This window comes from Triplophysa rosa, linkage group LG19 (assembly GCF_024868665.1).
Source record: "Triplophysa rosa linkage group LG19, Trosa_1v2, whole genome shotgun sequence".
NCBI classification, from domain to species: Eukaryota; Metazoa; Chordata; class Actinopteri; order Cypriniformes; family Nemacheilidae; genus Triplophysa; species Triplophysa rosa.
The window spans coordinates 10178072-10198313 of record NC_079908.1 but is presented as its reverse complement, the minus strand read 5'-3'; the positions used below and the strand labels follow the sequence as shown (position 1 = coordinate 10198313).

At 38.3% G+C, this 20242-nt stretch overlaps 3 protein-coding genes across 10 annotated transcripts in view; 1 reads left to right on the top strand and 2 right to left on the bottom strand.

Moving 5' to 3' along the window:
• Positions 1–258: 258 nt before the first annotated feature.
• Positions 259–3425, top strand: otub1a (OTU deubiquitinase, ubiquitin aldehyde binding 1a). The gene is made up of 7 exons (XM_057361135.1): positions 259–384; positions 791–852; positions 1119–1217; positions 1397–1515; positions 2281–2365; positions 2445–2639; positions 2881–3425. Exons 1-7 carry the CDS (start codon positions 339–341, stop codon positions 3076–3078), a joined length of 804 nt encoding a protein of 267 aa, XP_057217118.1. The 5' UTR covers positions 259–338; the 3' UTR covers positions 3079–3425.
• Positions 3426–3539: 114 nt separating this feature from the next.
• On the bottom strand, positions 3540–6148 carry epdl2 (ependymin-like 2). The gene is made up of 6 exons (XM_057361136.1): positions 6028–6148; positions 5408–5442; positions 5183–5317; positions 4909–5095; positions 4157–4247; positions 3540–3666 (listed from the first exon to the last, which is right to left on the bottom strand). The coding sequence occupies exons 1-6, from the start codon at positions 6101–6103 to the stop codon at positions 3540–3542; spliced, it is 651 nt and encodes a 216-aa protein (XP_057217119.1). The 5' UTR covers positions 6104–6148.
• An 11414-nt stretch (positions 6149–17562) lies between these two features.
• Positions 17563–20242, bottom strand: part of nrg2a (neuregulin 2a) — an 81541-nt gene continuing 78861 nt past the window's right edge. For all 8 annotated transcript variants that reach the window (XM_057361265.1, XM_057361268.1, XM_057361266.1 and 5 more), the window contains one exon: positions 17563–18702. In XM_057361265.1, the coding sequence (XP_057217248.1) occupies positions 18054–18702 (649 nt within the window). In that variant the 3' untranslated portion in view covers positions 17563–18053. The remainder of the gene's footprint in view (positions 18703–20242) is intronic.

The following is a 20242-nucleotide window of genomic DNA, read 5'->3' as shown; positions in this document are numbered from 1 at the left end:
CGTATGACAGGTTAAATATCATGCTTTTCAATTTAAGGTAACTTTTTAGAATATATCACAATTAGTCAAGATTTGTTAGTTAGATCCGCTAGGCATGGATATTTACATATGGCTTGTGTATGAGAAATATTTACATTTTTATGTTCATACAGTAATGTTAAAGTTGTTATACCCTATACATTATTTTTCCCAGGAGAGGATAAAAGTATCTTGACTTGATCAAATGTTGCCTTGCTATAAAACAAAAAATAGCGTGTCGTTAGAACGATACAACCGGAAGTGTCTTCATCTCGAGCGTTTCCAGGTCAGGTGACGGGAAATGAGTGCTCAGCAGGAACATGGCGGAGGAGCAACAGCAGGAGATTTCTTCAAAAGAGAGCGATGGTCAGAATTGCTTTATAACAGTTTCCAACATTAATGTGTTATTACTGCGCGTTGCACTTGTTTAGCTGTTGTGTTGTTTTATTAAGTAAACCACGCGAATAGAACGCATGAAGCTAGCTGGCTACTAGTCTGCTAATAACAATAGCAGAGAGTTCATTGTTGATGTTTTGTAACACATGGTGTGAAATAACATAAATTATTTCCGCAATATAACTGTTTCGGAAACGAAGTTATAGCCCTATTCATTTTTTAGTAATCACGTGTAATGTTACAATAAATATTAGACTAGAAAATAAGCTTTGGGTAACGTTACACCGTTACATTATTCGTAGTAGCATTAATGATGTTTAATGCGACTAAAGGTAATGGTACATATTTGCACTTTAATCTACTTATTCTTTGACAGGGCTGAATTGTCTTGCATATGACGAGGCCATTATTGCACAGCAAGATAGAATTCAGCTAGAGGTAATCGTTTTGTGTTACTGTTTTTGTTATGCGTTAACACATGACGTCATGATGTGAAAAACTTTCGTCGTGATCCACACACTGCAGCCCTTTACACACATAAGGACGTAATACCAACAATATACATATTTACCAAATTAGTTAAGGACTTCGTGCAAATGATTAAAAACGGCACATCATTTTATTGAATATTATTTGTGGAAAAACGTGCAATTTGCAAGAGGTTGCATGGATTATATTTTAACCGAGTGTGCTTGTTATTATAGATAGCCACCAGTATTTCTCTGGTGTCCGAAAGACAGGATTTGGCTATCCTTAAGAAAGAGTATGCCGAAAACGACAGTATTTACCAGCAGAAAATACAAGTAAGAACACATTTTCATCATTAAATTTTGTTTAACAGTGGGAGTAAAGCATCTTGTTTGTCATCATCTCCTCTCCCAGATGTTATCTAGTAATTATCTAGTAATGTTTATTTATGAACATATATCATTTCCAGCTTTCCTCATGTTCTTTTCAATAATGTAAATTATTGTGCCAACAGGATTTAGAAAAGAAGTACTTATCCATACGCAAAACACGACCAGATGGAAACTGTTTCTACCGAGCCTTTGGTTTCTCACATCTGGAGTCTTTACTTGACGACAGCAAAGAATTACACAGGTAACCTCCCAGCCTACATTTAAGTACATTGGATTACACTGCTAACTAGGCATAAAGTGACGATTGAAAATCTGAATGGCAAAGGGATATTTTGTAGGTTGCCCAGATTCTATTTTGTGACATAATGATAAGTAGCTAGCCCCTTTTTACTATAAAATCTCATTGGTCCCCTCTTAAATATGTTCAGATTGGCTGTGGTTATATCAAGCAGCATTTTTCCTTCAGTTTGGACATACAAATTAAAAGCATCCCACCTTGTTAAAGGAATAGTTTACCCAAAAATGAAAAGGTTGTTCCAAATCTGTATAAATATCTTTGTTCTGATGAACACAAAGCAAGATATTTGGAAGAATGCTTGTAACCAAACAGTTGCTGGCCACCATTGACGACCATAGTAGAAAAAATTGCGTTATAAATTTCTTTGTTCATTTGAACACAAAAGAAGATATTTTAAAGAATGTAAGAGAGCAAACAGTTCTGAGGCACTTTTGACTATCATTGTCATTTCTCCAACTACGGTGGCCAAGAACTGTTTGCTTTTCTACATTCTTCAAAATATCTTCTTTTGTGTTCAACAGAACAAAGAAATGTATACAGATTTGGAACAACTCGAGGGTGAGTAAAGGATGACAATTTTTTGGGGGGGTGAACTGTCCCTTCAAGCCTGAATGTGAAGTGTAAAGAAAGCGTGGTCATGGTCTTAAATCGCTGCTGTTACCTTTGGTACATTCCTCTAAAATTATTTGTGGTTACGCAACTTGGCAGGTTCAAGGCGATTGCTGCCAAGAGTAAACTGGATTTAGTGAATCAAGGGTTCACAGAATTCACCATTGAAGATTTTCACAACACAGTAAGTATTTTCTTCAAATGCAGTTTGCTGTGCAAATGTTCCCTCGTAAATGCATGTCCTCATATCTGTTTGATTGTAGTTCATGGACCTGATTGAGGCATGTGATAAGCAACCGTCTCTAGGAGAACTGCTTAGCTCTTTTAATGAGCAGAGCGTGTCAGATTATATCGTTGTGTATCTGCGGCTGGTGACCTCCGGCTATCTGCAGAGAGAGGAAGAGTTCTTCCAGAACTTCGTAGAGGGCGGCCGCACGGTTCGAGAGTTTTGTCAACAGGTAACAGTGAGCAACATGCAATTTTGAGATTATTTTAAGAAAGAAGAAATAACAAAAAAAAGAGATTTTTTTAAAATCAGAAGTTAAAAGTTTCAAGTTAATTTTGTGTAGTCACATACTCCATATAACTGCAATACTTTAATCACAATAGCAGATTTTTTTCATACAGTATTTAATCAAGTAACCCTTTCCTCAATGACTTTGCAACATTTAAGCCAGTACGTCCCTCTGTTTTGACCAGGAGGTGGAGCCCATGTCCAAAGAGAGTGACCACATTCACATCATCGCTCTGGCTCAGGTCTTAAATGTCTGTATCCAGGTAGAGTACATGGACAGAGGAGACGGAGGAACGGTCAATCACCACATCTTTCCAGAAGATGGGGAGCCCAAGATTTTCCTCCTCTACCGACCGGGCCACTACGACATCCTTTACAAATAGCAGTTTTGCACCTGTTGGCTGCTAATGGCTCATTTGTCTCAGTGCTGTGGGTTTAACTCAACTCTAAACCTGTGAAATGTGAACATGAGTGAACACTCAACATTACAATTTTCTCCTCTAAAACTCGGATGCAGATTTTTGGATATTCTGTGATACCAGGCACTGGACATTGTACAGTTTTCTTTATATAACCTGCAACATTTTTGTTCCGGTTGTATATACAATACATTGTTATCATTTGGTTTAGTTTTTTTTCTTGTAGTTAGACCTCCTGTCATTTATGATAGAAATGGATTTGCTTGTTTGACTGTATTTGAATTTCATGAGAATAAAAAATGTGCAGTAGGCATAGTTTGTATAGCCAAATTATTGTTTATTGTGACGTAGGTTATAATGGGTCTTTATTATGGCCAGGGTGCAGTTTGGAATAGGCACACAACACACATATGTCCTCAGTCCTCTTATAGGAGAGCTTTAAAGAAGTTTGTCACTTTGTCATCTTTGGCTTCCAGCGGTTTCACAGAATCACAGAATGATGGAGGGATGAAGACCTCAGGGTCCTCTATTCCATTGACTAGGTCATAGAAGCTACAATAAGAGAAAATGGGTTAACCATTGTCCAAAATCTGACAATATTCGTGTCAATCTTAAACTTCAGATTTTAGGCTTAAGGACCCAGGAATGACATTCTTATCAACCAACCAATGCCCTTTGATTTTAGAAACAGTAGAAATTATTTCATTAGTGTATTTAGTTTTGACAAACATCAATTTACCAATCATTATTTTTTGTTGAATGTTATTGAAGAACAGGATTAAGAAATGGTGTTTTACAATGTTCGTAAGGCACCCATTTGTTGTGATTTATTCATTGTGCGTGTGATTCGTGCAAGAAAACAGGAAGAGACACGTGAAAACACGTGTAATGGGTTAGGAGGCAAACAGTTGCGTAATCTCCTGATGTTCTTCATCAGTCTATGCTTAGGTCAAAGACAAGATTACAGGCTTGGGTATAAAAGTGTGACTGGTAATAATGGAAAACAGAACTGGTAACAGTGTGGGACAGACCAAACACTAACCTTGTCATAATGTCTACATCCATTTTCTCTGTAAAATATATGCTGTAGATAGGTAGACAGCCAAACTCAGTGAAGGACATGAAGTAGTGCTCTGCAGAAGAGAACAAGACTACTAGTTAGGGAAAATAAATTTGGTTTGGCTAAGCAAAAACAACTGCCGATTTTAATGGTTTCATTGTGTTTCAAAATAATTTGAATAAACATATTTTATATTTTACAGTAATGTATTAAATATATATTTTATTGTTTTTACGTAAAACATTACATTTCTTTCTGCTTTATTAAAATGTCTGGCTTTATCAGAGACAATATACACTATTGAATAGTGGTGCAAAAAAAGTTAGAATAAATAGATCAACTTAGTAACTGCTATATATGCCTCAATGAACATACCAAAAACTTGTAAATAAGTTGCAGAGGACAGATGAAGTATATGCTCACATAATGAATATCGCTGCTGTCCTTCTAAAACCTCATATCTCCATATATTGTGATTTTTAGCCATACAATATTATTAGTCACCCTTTATGTTTGTCACTGAGAATTTAATCATTTAAAAGTACATTTCCAGAAAAATAGAGAATTTGGGCATCCAAGGTTTCGGAAGGACAGCGACAATATGTGAGAATTGTGTATAGTTTAAATAGAAAAAGAACAAAATCAGTCATCATTGGTTCTGCAGTATACCAACAGGTTATAAACACTACTGGTTCCTACATCATTCAGAATCGGCAAATAATATCATCTTATACCTTTTGTTTGAGGCACAATTCCTTCCCAGTTATTAACAAGCAGTCCTTCTCCTGGTCTAGAGCTGCTACCTATTACTAACTGATGCAAGAAGTGGGCATCATGGGGAACCTCGATAGGTACGAACGGTTCCTTTAATGCCGTCTTAACACAGGTCTGGTTGTGATAGTGGATATCATACTTGACACCCTGTGGAGTTACAACACATTCACAAATGATGCATTATACAATATAATATCTTCAATTCATGTTAAAAGCTGTGGTATTTAACTGTACCTCTCTGAAGAGTAAAAGCCTGTCTGCAAAGATGGTCTTGTTGTCTTCCTTTCCATAGGCTACAACGCAAACATTTTGCCCAATGGCATCATAATAGAATTTCTCATAAACACGTATCTTCTCCCCTGGGACGAGCTGTGTTTGAATAGAAGAAAGAGATGTTTCTTACGGCCGAAAATCACACCTATAATACTTTAAAATGCTCTTTTCAAGTCAGTCACTTACCACAGTGAGTTTCCCCTCAAGCAATGGAGGAGCCCCTGGAATTCATGAAAGTTAAAAAGTTTAAAATATCCAAAACAATCAGTATCAATAAAAGAGTGCAAATGATAACATCTGCTAATTGATAGAGAACAAGAATTTATTGTTGAATTACTTTTAAAGGGATAGTTAACCCCAAAATGAAAATTCTTTCATCATTTACTACTACGTATGTATGACTTTCTTTCTTCTGCAGAACACAAAAGAAGATATTTAGAAGTATGTTGATAACCAAACAACATCGGACCCCATTGACTTCCATATGGACACAAAACCACCAAGACATTCTTCAAAATATCTTCTTTTGTGTTCCACAGAAGAAAGAGTCATATACAGGTTTTAATGTCATGAGGGTGAATAAATGAAGACTGACTTTTTATCTTTGGTTGAACTATCCCTTTGCAGGTAGTCTTTGTTTGTTCATGATACCTAATACATATTCAACAAAAAATCCTACAATTCTACTGAATTCATTTTGTCAAATTTGATTTTTTGACCCTCTCCTGTTTTACTGTTGAAAAACTGAACATATTAGCAAAAGTTTGTTTCGTTCCTTTAATACAGGCAAGGACAGAAAGTCTTACTGCAGGGATGAGGCTTCTGTGCACAGCTGCCGAGAATCAGGATCAGGCAAACCAGGATCACAAACAGGATCTTCATAGTTACCGTGGAGAGCTGGCAAATCAGGAGCCAAAGCAACACCGGCAACTAGCAGCAGTGTGTCCAGTTCTGCTCTGCCCTCTCTTATATAATCAACTTCAGGCCATCACTCCGTGTTTTCCTTCCAACCCACACTGGAAATTCTTGAGGTGTCTGGCCAGTGGATTAAAGGTAAAGGCATTAAAGACGTCATAGAGAACAGCGCATGAGCAAAATTCAAGAACCTAATACGTTAATGGGATGTTTTTAATAAAGGGCTACTACCAAGTGTCCTTGATAAGATATTGATTGTCCAGTGTAAATCCTGAACTGGAGTGAACATTACCCGTGGTCACATGATGCAAACTCAGCATAATGACTTCATATTTGTTTTTGTCATTTACTTGCCCTCATTTTAAAGGTTGAACAGGTCAATGTTCAAGAGCAGGTGCTGGTCATAAAACAATTCACTGTGAACGAGAAGACCATATGATCTTAAAAAGCACTCAAATCTGTTAGAAATGAGTTGGATCTGCACTGAATGTTATCTGTCAATATGTTAACATGACACCTTGCATCCGTCATAAAGATGAATGTGCTTTCTATTATCACCTCGTGAATAAATTCTAGTTTTCAGATAGCTAGTAATTTATAACACAATGTATTCTTCAACTGCTCCAACAAATAAATGGCTACATCCAACATCAATACAGAAATGCGGCACTTGGCCCAGCAGATTTTTATCAGGGTCCGTGATGCCCCTTGAAACTATTTTAATGCGCAAAGAAACTAAGAACGCAACTCTTTTGTCCCCATGCAAGTTCTAAATCTACGGCGTGCCTGTACAGTTCCCCTGACACCTACGCCAGTGTAAATAAACATTTTTTTTGACTGATGTCCATCTGAATTTTTCCGGGGTAAGAAATGGAAAATCAAGCCTCGGCGTGTAGAGCGCATATTTATCCACTGCGCTCTTATCAAGAGGGCACATCAAAGAAATTCACTTTCGTTCAAGGAGGTCTTGTGTTACACCTCATTTCCTTTGATATATAGGTTTATAAGGTTTGAATAACCATTTTGATTGCTTCTTTACTGCAGTCAAAGTACAACACATATAACACATGTCTGTCAGGAGATCCATGAAGCTCATGTGACCTCTTTGATCTCAGAAGGACAAAGAAAGTTACTTATTATTGGTATGAAGATTAAACACACATATTATTTTGTGTAGGATGGAAGTTTGAGCTTGTGTAAAATATTGTTTTGTTTCATTAAAACTCTTATGTGGTGTTGTCTGTAATTAGACTTGATCTGAATTCTTGGCAGGATTGTCCGTTGTTAAACGCTGGGCTTTGAGGCCTGAAACTTTAAACTCATTTTTCACAGATACATCCAACACATGTTATTTTATATTCGGTTGTACTGTTTAATTATTGTGGAGTTTTAAGCACCAATAAACACCAAACTAATGGATATTGCTGTTGTTGACTTGCTAGTGCACTTGCACTACTGCGTTATAGTAGTGAGTTTATCAGCAGATCAGTGATTTAAATGGCAGTTATCAGCTGTTATCATCAAATGATCTTCCTCAGTTTCACTTGCCCCAGTGATTTTAATTCTTTATATTAAAATGCTTATCGATAAATCAACTTTTAAAATCTAAATTAAATAGTTTTGTGACAGTACTTCATTGAAGCAAATCTTCATTATAAACAGATTTACAATGGGCTAGTTGCACAAGATGGCGCTGGTGAGCTTTTGCGACGCCAGAGTCGGCAGACTAATTTCTGGTCATATAAAACTATGGAGTTGTTTTGGATTAACGAAGTGCTTAGCAATGTAAAGAGGATCTGTCTTATCCCTGATATATAACTTTCTTCTGTTTTATCTAAAAAAACACCCATATTTGCCGGCCAAAATCCTCCTTTTCCCATACAGTGTTATACGACCAGAAACTAGACTGCCGACCCTGGCGAAAAACTCACCGGCGCCATCTTGTGCAACTATCGAATTGTCTGATTAGCTCTTTTGCAGTCTGACTATTCTAGAACAGTGGACTTCAACCTTTTTGACTTTAAGACCCCTTCTTACTGCCTACAACTATATTTGAAGCCCCCCACTCACCATTCTACACGATAAAATATTCTAGAGCTTGGCACAACTAGAAAGATGTATTAGCTTTCGCTTATTTTAATGCTTTTTTATTTAAAAAAAATAAGTCTTCTTGAGGCCCCCTACACTATAAAAAACAACTTGTAAGATTGACTTAATTTATTGTGTAAATTTTCAGTTTTCAGTTTTGAATTTTTTTACAGTTAACTGTGTGCAAAAACTTGACACAAAAATGAAGTAATATGTACTTTAAAAAAATTAGCAAAAAATGTTAAAGTAAAATTTACTTGTGTACAAAACTTGCGCAAATTTACACAAAAAATTAAGTAAATCCTATAGTTGTTTTTTACAGTGTAAGGGTCACTGGCCCTCTGGTTAAAGGTGCTGTGTGTAATTTTTGGGGATCTATTGACAGAAATGCAATATAATATACATAACTATGTGTTCAGCGGTGTATAAAGACCTTACATAATGAAGCGTTATGTTTTTATTTCCTTAGAATGAGCTATTTCTATCTACATACAACGTCCCCTTACATGGAATTCATCATGTAGCCCTAAAGGACAAACTGCTCTACAGAGCGCGTTTCTGAATATGTTATCTCCTTCGACAAAGAAGTGAAAACGTGACATCTTTGTCCTGTGTCAGCCACCGTAGTGCTTCGAAAGGAGGGGTGGAGTGAGCCGTTGGTTGCAATTCGCAAACCCATTTATATTGCTAGTACTATACTGTACTGTAGAAGAAACTTCTGATGGAAATAATTTTCTGTGGTAATCTCCAGCAGGACACTAGTGGTGTTGATAGACATGTTGTTGAATAGCCCAGAATATTTCTTCAAGGGGTATTTAGCATTCAGGATAAGGCTGATGACAGTTTTAGGTTACAATACGCTGCTCGGCCGCCAAGTTTTTGCAGAAATGTTGAAATGGCCATTTATTCAGTGATTGATGAGTGTATTGTTTCATCAGGACACATGTAAACCATCAGATGTTACAGACCACAGTTTCACAAGCGCCACACTCCACCAGAGATCACAGAAACATCCATCATGTGCTGCCATGAATCAAATGTAAAACGATGAGGAAATGTTGATTCGTTGTAGCAGATCGTGTGGAGGCTGAAGATCCTGAGGATCGGTAGCAGCTCAGCCTTCATGGGAGTGCGGTCTCTCCATCCAGTCCTGTCATGTCAAGCGATTAAATATGCAAAGATAATTAACATTCCTTGATGTGTTGTCATAAACTAATGGCCTTTACAGGAATAGTTCAGCCAGGAACGAAAATTGAAAAATTAAAAATGAAAAATCATTTACCCTCATGCCGTTCCTAACCTTTCTTTTTTCAAAAAGAGATATTAATATCAGAATGTCGAAGCCATACTTTTCCAAAAAGCATTTGAGTTTGGAACTCATATTGGTTTATAAAAACATAAAGGTGATTGAATGATGACACAGTGTGTAATTTTTTGGAGGATTTGTTGACAGAAATGCAATATGATATACATAACTATGTCTTCAGAGGTGTATAAAGACCTTACATAATGAAGGGTTATTATTACCTTAGAATGAGCTATTTCTATCTACATTCACTGCAGGTCCCCTTCACAGACTGTATAAAACATGGACGTAGTGTCCGTGACGTCACCCATAGGTTTCTGAGGAGCTGTTTTGAAGCTTAAAGTGGGCAGAGCCGGCCGTCGGCATCTTAGCAGCGCGTCACTCCCAGATAATCGAAAATGGAAAGTTGCTGCTTGGTCCCCTTACATGGAATTCACCATGTTGTTTCTACCAGTAGCCCTAAAAGGACAAACTACAGTGGAGTGAGGCGTTGGTTGAGCAATTTGCAACCTCACCACTAGATGCCGCTAAAACCTCCACATTGCTCCTTTAAAGTTTGACTAGTTTTCTTGCATCATTCTGTCACATTTTTCTTGCCTTTTCAATTATAAAGCAGGAGTATAACAGCATGTCTGGGGTGTGTCATTTACATCCACCGCTTACACTTAGAGGGCAATCTGCATTTAAAAAATCTCTTCAAGTTTTTACTGTAGCTGTAAGAACAGAGACTTGATCTCACTGCCACACCTGGATTCTTAAAGATCCTGGTCTCCTGGTATGTGTTGAACATTTATCAGAGGAGAATCCCTAAAAGACTTCCAATAAAGGTGCATAAACATACATTGAAAGTGTCTGAACTGAACTGATGTTTTGAGATGTGTGTGTGTGGGAAAGATGCATGATGGATCGTGTGCACGGAGGTGTGCCTTGTCGAAAACTAAATTTAGGTTAGAAAGAAGTTGGCAGGTCCGGTGTACAGATTTTGTCAACCTTATTGATGGATAGGAGGCATGATGCATCATGTCTTTGCTTGTTGCAACATTGTAAGCTTTGATGGGGAAAAAATCTGTGTACATACGATGTTAGAAAACTGTGTTTTTTGTTGGTGTATTTTTCATTGCGGCATTTCCTCATATCTTCAATTTGACTGTTTATGTCTTTCCATTCATTTTTTAAACGGATGTCAAGTCGAGTCACATTAACGTCATATTACTACTTTGTGGTTGATTGTATCGAGGTTTTGAAAGCCTTAATTTCAAAGCCTCGTCTAACTCGTGGAAATATTTACACACCCACATGGCAGCAACCGAGAAAACATGCGTGCGTGTGGGAGAGAGGCACATTTATGTTTACTTACAAACTCCGGGTCAGTTGAGGTCGTCCGAGTTTTTATTGTACGTGTTTTATATATTTAATCATTTTTATAGAACATCTAACAAATTCTGGGTTATTTTCAAGAAGAGTCAAAAAGGGACGAACTTAACTGTTACAAATGGGTTGTTTTAAGCCATTGTTAGGTCAAATATAAACGCTTTCATTGGACGCACACACCTGGCCCAAAGTTAACTTCTGGTCTGTGTTTGGTTATAATATAACAATTCATTTTATTTTTAATTTGTATTTATATTAAAATTTCATTGAATAGTATTAAACTGCATTAAAACTACTCAACAATCATTGATTCTTTAACGTTCTCATTTAATTAAGTCCTGATTTAATCTAATCCTTGTTTGGGAAACCGCCCCCCATTCTGGGGTTGTCCCTTTTTGACCCAACACACCCATTATTTTTTACTGTGAAATATTTACAGGAATTGAATTGTTCCTTATATGCAAATGTAACACTTCTGCTTGATGCCAAACAAGCAACTGCTGACAGGATAGCGGTTGTGGTTAAATTGTTTTGTTTAAGTTTCTTAAGAAACCGGACATCCATTCTATTAAACTACAGTGACGATTCAATTCATTTCCATTATGAAGTTATTTAGGAAATCAAAGCACATCCCTCACAGAGCACCTGTTGTATTGTAAAGCAAGTTTGAAAAATAAATGTGTCAGAGGTGTTTCACAACGTTTTGTTACCATATCTGAAATTAATGAGATCATCTTTTGGAAGAACAGATGCTTGGCAGCGAGTGGATGGGAACAGACATGCCAGATCATTTGGGAAATTATTACACATTTCAAGGTGAAGCAACATTTGCAAAGTTTATAACCCAAATGCCTCTCCTATCAGGTTATCACCTTGAGAGTAAAATTCCCCACACCTTCATCTTAAAATGAGAGCCTAGAGTAAATGTAGCTTTTCACAACCTAGAGGCTGGGCAAAAACCTAGTCAGATCATTCAGATTGTGTTACTTCATAAGTAACGATGTCATAATTTGTCAGATTCCGAGCAAGGTTTTCCAGATAAAGATTTAAAAATGTAGGTTTTACAGCACATGAACTCATTAAGCACGGACCTTCCCCTCAACTTTCTCCATATGTGACGGTTAGAGATAACATACTCATCATATGACAGTTTATTGCATTTACCCTGTAGAATCAGTCAAATAATCACCTTTTAAAGTTATGAGCGTGAAACTAAAAACAGAAAAGCCTGAGTGCAACAATTAAGTTACCATAAAGCTATACGTTCAAGTTTACTTGGCAGCTATAACAACAGTATAGTGAAGCATATGTTTCATGTTTGACCGGAGAGCGCAGAAACACATAAAACCCAGAGCTGATCAGGGTCATCGAGGAGAAAGAAACGTGTTGCCCATGATGAGCCCCAGATGAATGTCTTGGAAATGTTTTACAGGACTCAACACTGCGGCTCAGATGTGTGCAGCTGGAGTGAAGGGAACAAGTCGCTCGCAGTCACTCTGATCTCGTTCCTCTGCTTTCTGACTGTTAGAATAATCTGTGAAGCACAGAGTGTTTAAGTGACCTACAGAGTGGCCTTTACTTTTCTTGTGTTAAAGCCACAATATGGAAGAATTTTGTTATGAAATATCCAAAAATCACTTGCACAGTGCGATATATTTCATGCAGTTGTGTACTTACATTATCCCAAATGTTCCCAAGAATGTGCAAATCCAGAGAAATTCCTATTTAAAACAATGGCCCGTCCCTTGTCTCCTTTGTATTTGTCGCATATCAGTGACTTAATATCCGATGCTCCGCACTACCCTCAGTTTCCGGTTGTAGAAACCACGGCAACACGCAAATGCGGAAGTGGTTATACAGCATCTGGGACGCAGCATCTGTTGTTCTGTTATTATGGATCACAATTACTCTTTGGCAAGTAAAGAAAACCCAAAAAAGCATAAGCGTAGGCCAAACGAGGCAAGCAGGCTTATGGACAAACAAAAAAATAAAACTAAGATTAATATCAGCGAGGCGTTTTCTAAATAGAGAGAGCTTCGCGACCAACTTGAACTCGACAGAGACTCCACTCTCACATGTGTTTTAATAGACAGGTGAGCACATTTTTTTATTGTACACGAAATACTCATGCACAGATTATCTGTATAGTTATGAATGCAGTTACCCTATGAAATACAGTATATGTTGCGCAAAAATATGTAGCCAATAACGTTACTTGTAAATGCTGTGGGTTCGTTCCAAATTACTTTTTAAACGACGACTGTATGATTGTTTGAAACACGTAAAACTGTGTAGCATTATGCTACCAAATCAATTGACAAAGTCCAGTATCAGTCGCGGGCTAACGTAGCATTACATTCCACGTTTCCTGCAAGCTAATTCATTACGATGACATAAAATAAAATGAATTCATTACCTCGTCCGTGAACATGATGGGCGATCTCCATACGCCTGTGGATGGTGAAAACGACATGTCACATAATTCCACTCTCCCACGTAACGTCATTTAGCTTCGCCTTTTGTTGTTGTTTCGAAAGTGCGCCATTTAGCGGTCCAAATATTCCATATTGTGGCTTTAAATAATTTGTGAAACACCGTTTTAAAAAGGTAATTTAAAAATAAAAATAGTTTTTGCTCAATGCTAACATGGTTGCACTTGTATGCACTTTTCTAACTTTGTAATATATTTTATTATAACACGAATATTTGAGTGGAAAATTGATTTACAATCATTTTAATTTAACATCATAATTACTTTGTATTTGGTATGACCCCTTTTGACAGCATGTACTTGAGCTGGCATAGATTTCACAAGTTTTCACAAAACCTGATGATCCGTGTTATCCGTTTCTTAAATACATGTTCTCCTTCGACAAAGAAGTGAAAACGCAACTACGTCTTAGTTCTGTGTCAGCCACCGTAGTGCTTTGAAAGGTAGAGGTGGAGGTGAGGGCTCTCACTAAATCCTTGGTGTTTCGAGTCTGACGTCATCACGCAACAGTGTTATTTTTAGGCGATTTTAACAATCAAAGGTAGTTTAGATGGTTAGAGTAAGGTTAGGGTTAGGGTGTGGGTTAGGGTAAAGGTTTCGTAAGACTTGAAACAACAAGGATTTAGTCAAAACCAACAAGCCACGTCCACGATCTGACTCGAAACACCAAGGATTTAGGGAGAGCCGTGGAGTGAGCTGTTGGTTGCCATTCACAATCTCACCACTAGATTCAGCTAAATTTGTACATTGTAATGTCACAAAACCAAACAAAAAGCCTCACTAAAAAACAAAATGAAATAATATAATAATTAGAGTTGCAATCAAAGCTTTTATAATGTGAACTCAGACTTTTGGACTCGTGGTGCAAAAGTCTGATATCGTGATCAGTATTTGGCATCTGCTCACACAGAATGAATTTCTTCCCAGCATTCCTGGATTTGTGTCAGTGGAAATGGCAAATCCTTTGGCACGGGATCGGCGTTTCATCTCTAACTCCGTCAACGGAAAGAGACAGCTGTAAAAATCTGACACAGACAAGACGCACAACAGGTCAGATAGGGCACATGTGTCAAAATGATACCAAGAAAGATTTTTTTCTCATATGAACAGGTGTTTCATTTTATTATTTTTTTTACAATCTATGACAGTGGCGTGTGTCTCTCTTTTTTAATCCTCTAGCATTTTTCAAGAATGGACATGGGGTATTTCTTTTTTATTGCTGAATGTTAAAAAAATACACTTTCACTGACTGGAGGAATAAATTCATCTGCTGCTTGTACCATGCACTCATTAAACCTTGACCACAAGGACATGCAGAGGTGAGGTGTTTAAACGTTTCAAGCGAGGGAATAAACAAAAGTAGAGGGGTAGAAGTAACTTGGGGTAGGACGCAACCGTCCGTAGGCTGGGGTATGTGTGATATCACATTTAAACTAACTAGCACTGTCTTTTTGGCATTTGTCAAACATACAAACAAGACCCAAAATACGTGTGTGTTTGGGGAGAGTCATTCTTTTCAAACTTCAAACAAAGTTGCATCTTCATTTAAAAAATAAAACGATATTTCATTCGGCTGTTACAATACAGCATTTAACCCCTCGGTGAGGATCTAACTTACACATTATTGGCTTTTCACCAAAATAACCACAACTCACTTTTTATGGAAGAAGTACATACATATTTAGCACATATCTGTCTACTTCTAAATCTTGCTCCAATATTTGGTGTCGATTTATGTGCCTAGACCGATGGACTCTCTTGACAAGAATATTCTTTCCATCTTTCCAATAAGCAGGCAAGCTGTTGCAAACTGTGGATGCTCTTTGTAGCAGGTGAAGACAGCTTATTATACAGTAATACACGTCATCTCAGGCGTTCTTCTCAATGCAGACACAGTCAATGCAGCTGTTTGATTTGGTCTGGACCCAGTGAGTGCTTCAGAATGAAGATGGAGGCATGGCTTTGTACTACAGTTGCATATGAAAAATAATGGTATGATTTTAATGAGCATACATTAATGATAACCAGTAGAAGAACGGACTGCACTATTTGGTGCTTTGCATGTTGTGAATATGAAACAAATATGAAATATGTGGAAAATAAATGGACTTAACACATTACATGCGATTCTCATCTCAAAACAATGAAATTCAGTTCAACACAAGTAGAATAATAAGTTTGCATATTTTGGCATTTGAATGACCCCTATTCATTTTCACAGCTATCGTGTTGTGTTTGTGTGGTTGGGGGCTGTTCACACAGGACAAAGAGCAGCGGAACTGAACAGCATTTATACGTGCATTAGTATGAACACTCAATATGAATGCTTGGCAATGTGTAAATATACATATCCCTTTCAGAATGTCTCTGCCATAGCTTTATAACTGACAGGTGTCAACTTGATTTAACACCCAGCATCCTAAAATCGATGGCCTGGGAACTGAAATTCATTCAAGTTGAATGGAATACGAGATAAGTGCAAAAAAACAAACTTAAAGTCGGATTTCCTATTTGGGAAACCCACAATTTAGATTTTACAGAGATGCAAAAATATAATGTCTATTAATGTTTCATCTCTGTTGAAACATTAAACTGAAGGTTACTTTACAAACTTTTCCTTACATGAGTCAAATGACACAAAATTACATTTCCTGTTAAATCTGACCCAACAGCTTGTTCTTATAACTAATAATGATTATTTTAGCGTTATTAGTACAATGTTATTAGTACAACGTGTACAAAAAACGGTAATATTACGGCAGCTTGGGCGTCAGAAAAACAACGTAAAATAAAATTGTAAAATGACATACTTTTCATTATATTTTACACCCAACTTGTAAATGTACAGATTATTTCTGTACTTGAAAGTTTTTTAGCAGCAATTTGTAATACGTGAAAATTCTGAAAAATTACAGTTTTTCACAGTGCATTATAATTATTAGTGAAATGAAAGTGAAAAATTGCGAAAGGGGATTAATGGGATTTTTCGAGTACTTGCACAATAACTGATTTCTGTTAATTTCTAATCAAAAAGAAATACATACTTCAGCTTTAAAGAAAATGAAACGGGCTACTTAAATGAGAAAAATGAGCACTATATGTACAGCATCATTTATCTTCTGCAATTTCATTGTTTGCCGACATTTGAAGTATTCTAGAAAAGACAAAAAAAATGCACATCCTGTGTGAACAGCCTCTTATGTTTCCTGTCCTGGAGTACCAGGACCACAGGGAGAACAGGCATGTCCGAGGCTCTCTTCAGTCCTGTGCTAGAGGAAGATGTGCAGTGGAGTAAAGTCCTGAGACGCTGTGAGACTTTCCATCCCTCCTTCTCTCTCTGTCAGTTTATGTCTATCTCTCTCTGCTGGCCGCACTAACCGGATGGATGTGCTGATAATGAGGGAAGGTGGGTGGGAGACACTATATGTACTTTATTTCTTTGTTATCTGTCAAAAGCTATTAGTACTGACAGCCAAGTTCAACTACCAGCTGCTAGCCCGGCCCACGGCGCCCTCACAGTTACCCACAATCCCCTTTGGAAAGAGAAGGCTCCCGTGTGACAGACCTTACCCTGTAGGGATACAATGCAAGTCAAGGCAGGGCAGCTGTAAAAACATCAGGTGCCCGCATGCGTAAATCTAAACAACAGCAGCATATATTTCAGAACCACAGTCAGTCCTCGGCCTCTCGCTCGCTCTGCTCGCGCACCTTGCCACAGCGCGCAGAGGAGCTACACACTGCGATAATCTTTTCATTCGGATTTTGTCTTGTTTTCTTTAGTCTAAACTCATTAAAACATGATAAAATTGCATGAGATAAGACAACTTGTTTTCTCAAATTAAACAACTTTTAGGTTACTGTTTAAACAGGAGAATCGTATTTGCCAAAGATAAATACACTTCATTCAAGATGTCTTATCTTACACAATTTTGCCTCTCAAGTGCATTTATCTTACTTTAAGGATGCTTACCAGAACCCTCAAGACAAAACACAGACGAACGAAATGATTTTCGCAGCGCACGTTTGGTCAGACGCTCACGCGCACATCTTTTCCGCCCAACTTTGGACCGAGGAGTTGGAGCCCCGATTGCATTTGTCATTGATTTCCTGTTGGCAAAACAACATGATCATAAAACATTTTGGTGGATCAAATTCATGTAAACATACACCTTATGTTAGAGTGGTTTATATTGCATGATGGTGGGGGGGTGAGGGGTGGGGGTGTAAAAGAGGGCAATGTCACAGTTCAAATGGGGGTCAGTTCCCAAAAGAACACAAACTGGAAAGGAAATCAAGGAAAAGGCCAAAAAGAGACAACGAAAACGAGTATAAAAAAATGAGGCGTCCGTATAAGAAAGGCTACAAAAAACTCCACTGGCCCTCTGGCGTCGGCATACAGCAAAAGGCACCACAATATTACTCTATTTTTTCTTAAGTTGTGAAAAAATTGGCACATCTTTTTTATGCTGTAAATCAAAATGTACATATAAATAGAGTTTTCCCTATAAAAAAGTCTTTGCTGTTAACTAGTAGACAACTTTTGCTAAAATGAAAATAAATATTTCATTTGTTTAGAATATCTGTCAGTTATATAAAATAAAAATATTTCTTATAGGTGCATGTCTATAGTAGATCGACTTTGTGGATAGGTGGCGGTCTCTCTAGTGGGGTGCATTGTCCAGTTTGGGGCGCGGGTGCGTCAGTCTGGTCTGTGTGCTGGCACGAGGCCCGTGCCGCCCGCTCTGGGCGTGAGAAGTCCGTGTGTCGGGTGCGGGCCTGTAGAGGGCGGAGGACTCGGCGGCGTTCATGTTCTGCATACTGAGGAAGGGCGTGCTCTCACCTTCCTCCTCTGAGTCACTGTCTGACAGGCAGCTTCGTGAGCCCAAGTCCCGGGACGGCTGGTAGCCACGCGGTGCCACGTGGCCGTTTAGTCTGGACCTGCGCCAGTGCCGACTGCTTCTCTTTGGTTGCTCCATCGAGGAGAGGTACTCCTGGGTGCTCTCGTACTCCTCGTCTTGAGACAGCCGGTAGGGGCTGGAGGGCAGGCTGCCGGTGCTGTCTCGCAGGTAGCTGCCGCGCTGCTGTTGCCGGTAGGGCTCGTGGCCCCGGGCCTCGTGCAGGGGCACCTGGTAGCGACGCAGCAGGGGCTGGTCCTCCTCCGGTGGGTAAGGAGCGTGGGCGGCGGGAGGCAGAGACATGGCGTGGCTGGCATTGGGAGACGTGATCTGGAAGGTAGGCACCGGCGGGGGCAGTGAGTAATGGAAGTCCACGGGAGACAGGCGAGCGGGCGTGGTCAGGGCCGACACATACCTGCGGTGAAAGAGAGAGACAGAGAGAAAGACAGAGAGAGAGAGAGAGAGAGAGAGAGAGAGAGAGAGAGAGAGCCAGAGCAGGACAGGACAGAAGAAGGTTGTGTGGAACAGAAGAACATGAGTCAAATGTTTTCAAGTACAAAATGGAAGCACAGGGTTCCGTCACCAAAACAAAAAGGTTTTTACGATCAACTGCATTTCCTCATATTTCAAGACATATTTATTATCATCTGTTTGAACTGTTATTTGGATATTGATTGTATGTTTTAGTGGGTCATTTCACACATTTTTAAAAAAGGCACTGAAAGGAATTGCCTTGCATAAGCATGATATATGTAAACAACAGATACACTTCCGGTCAAAAGTTTGGGATAAAATGTTTCTCAGGACCTTAGAAATCTTTTAATCTGAGGGTGTATATTTCAATATTTGCTATTCCTCTACAAAAATATAATTGTACCAACATATTCATTTCTTTCATTAGAAAACTATATTTTTATTTTAAAATGATTTTTTAAATCGATTACTTGGACCAAATAACGAATAAAAAGCAACCAATAAGAGTTCAGCATAGATGTAAATTCCTTCAATCTTCTTTAAAATGCTTCCCGGGTTAAGACATCAAGAAGCTGGCTGATAAAATGCCAGGTGTAAGATTTTGCGAATTCTAGTCAAGGGTGACAACTTTGAAGATGCTTAAACATATACTGTAGTTCATTTATTTGAGATGCTTTTAGTCACAACATAATTGCCACCATTACAACTGTGTTATTCCAAGATGTGATGGGCTTACTATTATAAAATGTGGGAAAACTATAGATTAAAAAATATATAAGTGATTCTAAACTTTTAACCGACCGGCAGTGTATATTAATATTATATTATCTTGCTCACAGTCCTAAAGTTTGCGTTGAAATCGAATGAGAAAAACAAAAGGGAACATTGTTGTGACCAGGTGGAACTCAAGATGTTCTAAATGAATCACATTTTTTTCTTCGACTGAAAAGCTGGAAACCACTGCTCTGCAACATCAGTTCTTGTCTCATAGGTTTACAGTATCTAATATATATTAAACCCCACCTTGCAATGGCGCTAGACAAATGATAGTGTGTACATTAAGACAAGGCAGCTGAAAGCTCAATAGCAAATGAGAGCAGAAGTATACGCTCCAGAATCAAATGAGGGCCACGTCAAAGCTCCCTGTCCAATCTCAGAATCTAACTGCTGCACACAACACAGATGGATGACTGCGTTTGCCTTACAACCCCCCTTCTGTTAATGTGCATCCCGCTACACTTAATCATATAAACAGACCATTTTCTTGACGCATTTGACAGAAAATTTCCTCCGATCTGGTCTGAGAGGCTGCGTTCAAACTGAAGCGTATGAATTAATTCTGTCACACATGTGACGAGCCCGAGGGCAGACAGTCAGCCACACAGCAGAAGGAAGAAAGGTGGAAGGAGAGAAAGCACAGAGCAAAACACGAGAGACCCGTTTCACCCCTGAGATAATGTGTTGTTCGGTTCTTGTTGACT

What these genes read in the sequence shown, in the direction of transcription:
- epdl2 (XM_057361136.1), bottom strand. Translation starts at nt 6,103, where the DNA reads ATGAAGATCCTGTTTGTGATCCTGGTTTGCCTGATCCTGATTCTCGGC. An exon ending in AATTGTGCCTCAAACAAAAG is followed by an intron (nt 4,248 to 4,908) that starts GTATAAGATGAT and finishes TCTCTTCTGCAG; the next exon opens with AGCACTACTTCATGTCCTTC. An exon ending in GATGTAGACATTATGACAAG is followed by an intron (nt 3,667 to 4,156) that starts GTTAGTGTTTGG and finishes CTCTTATTGTAG; the next exon opens with CTTCTATGACCTAGTCAATG.
- otub1a (XM_057361135.1), top strand. Translation starts at nt 339, where the DNA reads ATGGCGGAGGAGCAACAGCAGGAGATTTCTTCAAAAGAGAGCGATG. An exon ending in TTTACCAGCAGAAAATACAA is followed by an intron (nt 1,218 to 1,396) that starts GTAAGAACACAT and finishes TTGTGCCAACAG; the next exon opens with GATTTAGAAAAGAAGTACTT. An exon ending in GACAGCAAAGAATTACACAG is followed by an intron (nt 1,516 to 2,280) that starts GTAACCTCCCAG and finishes GCAACTTGGCAG; the next exon opens with GTTCAAGGCGATTGCTGCCA.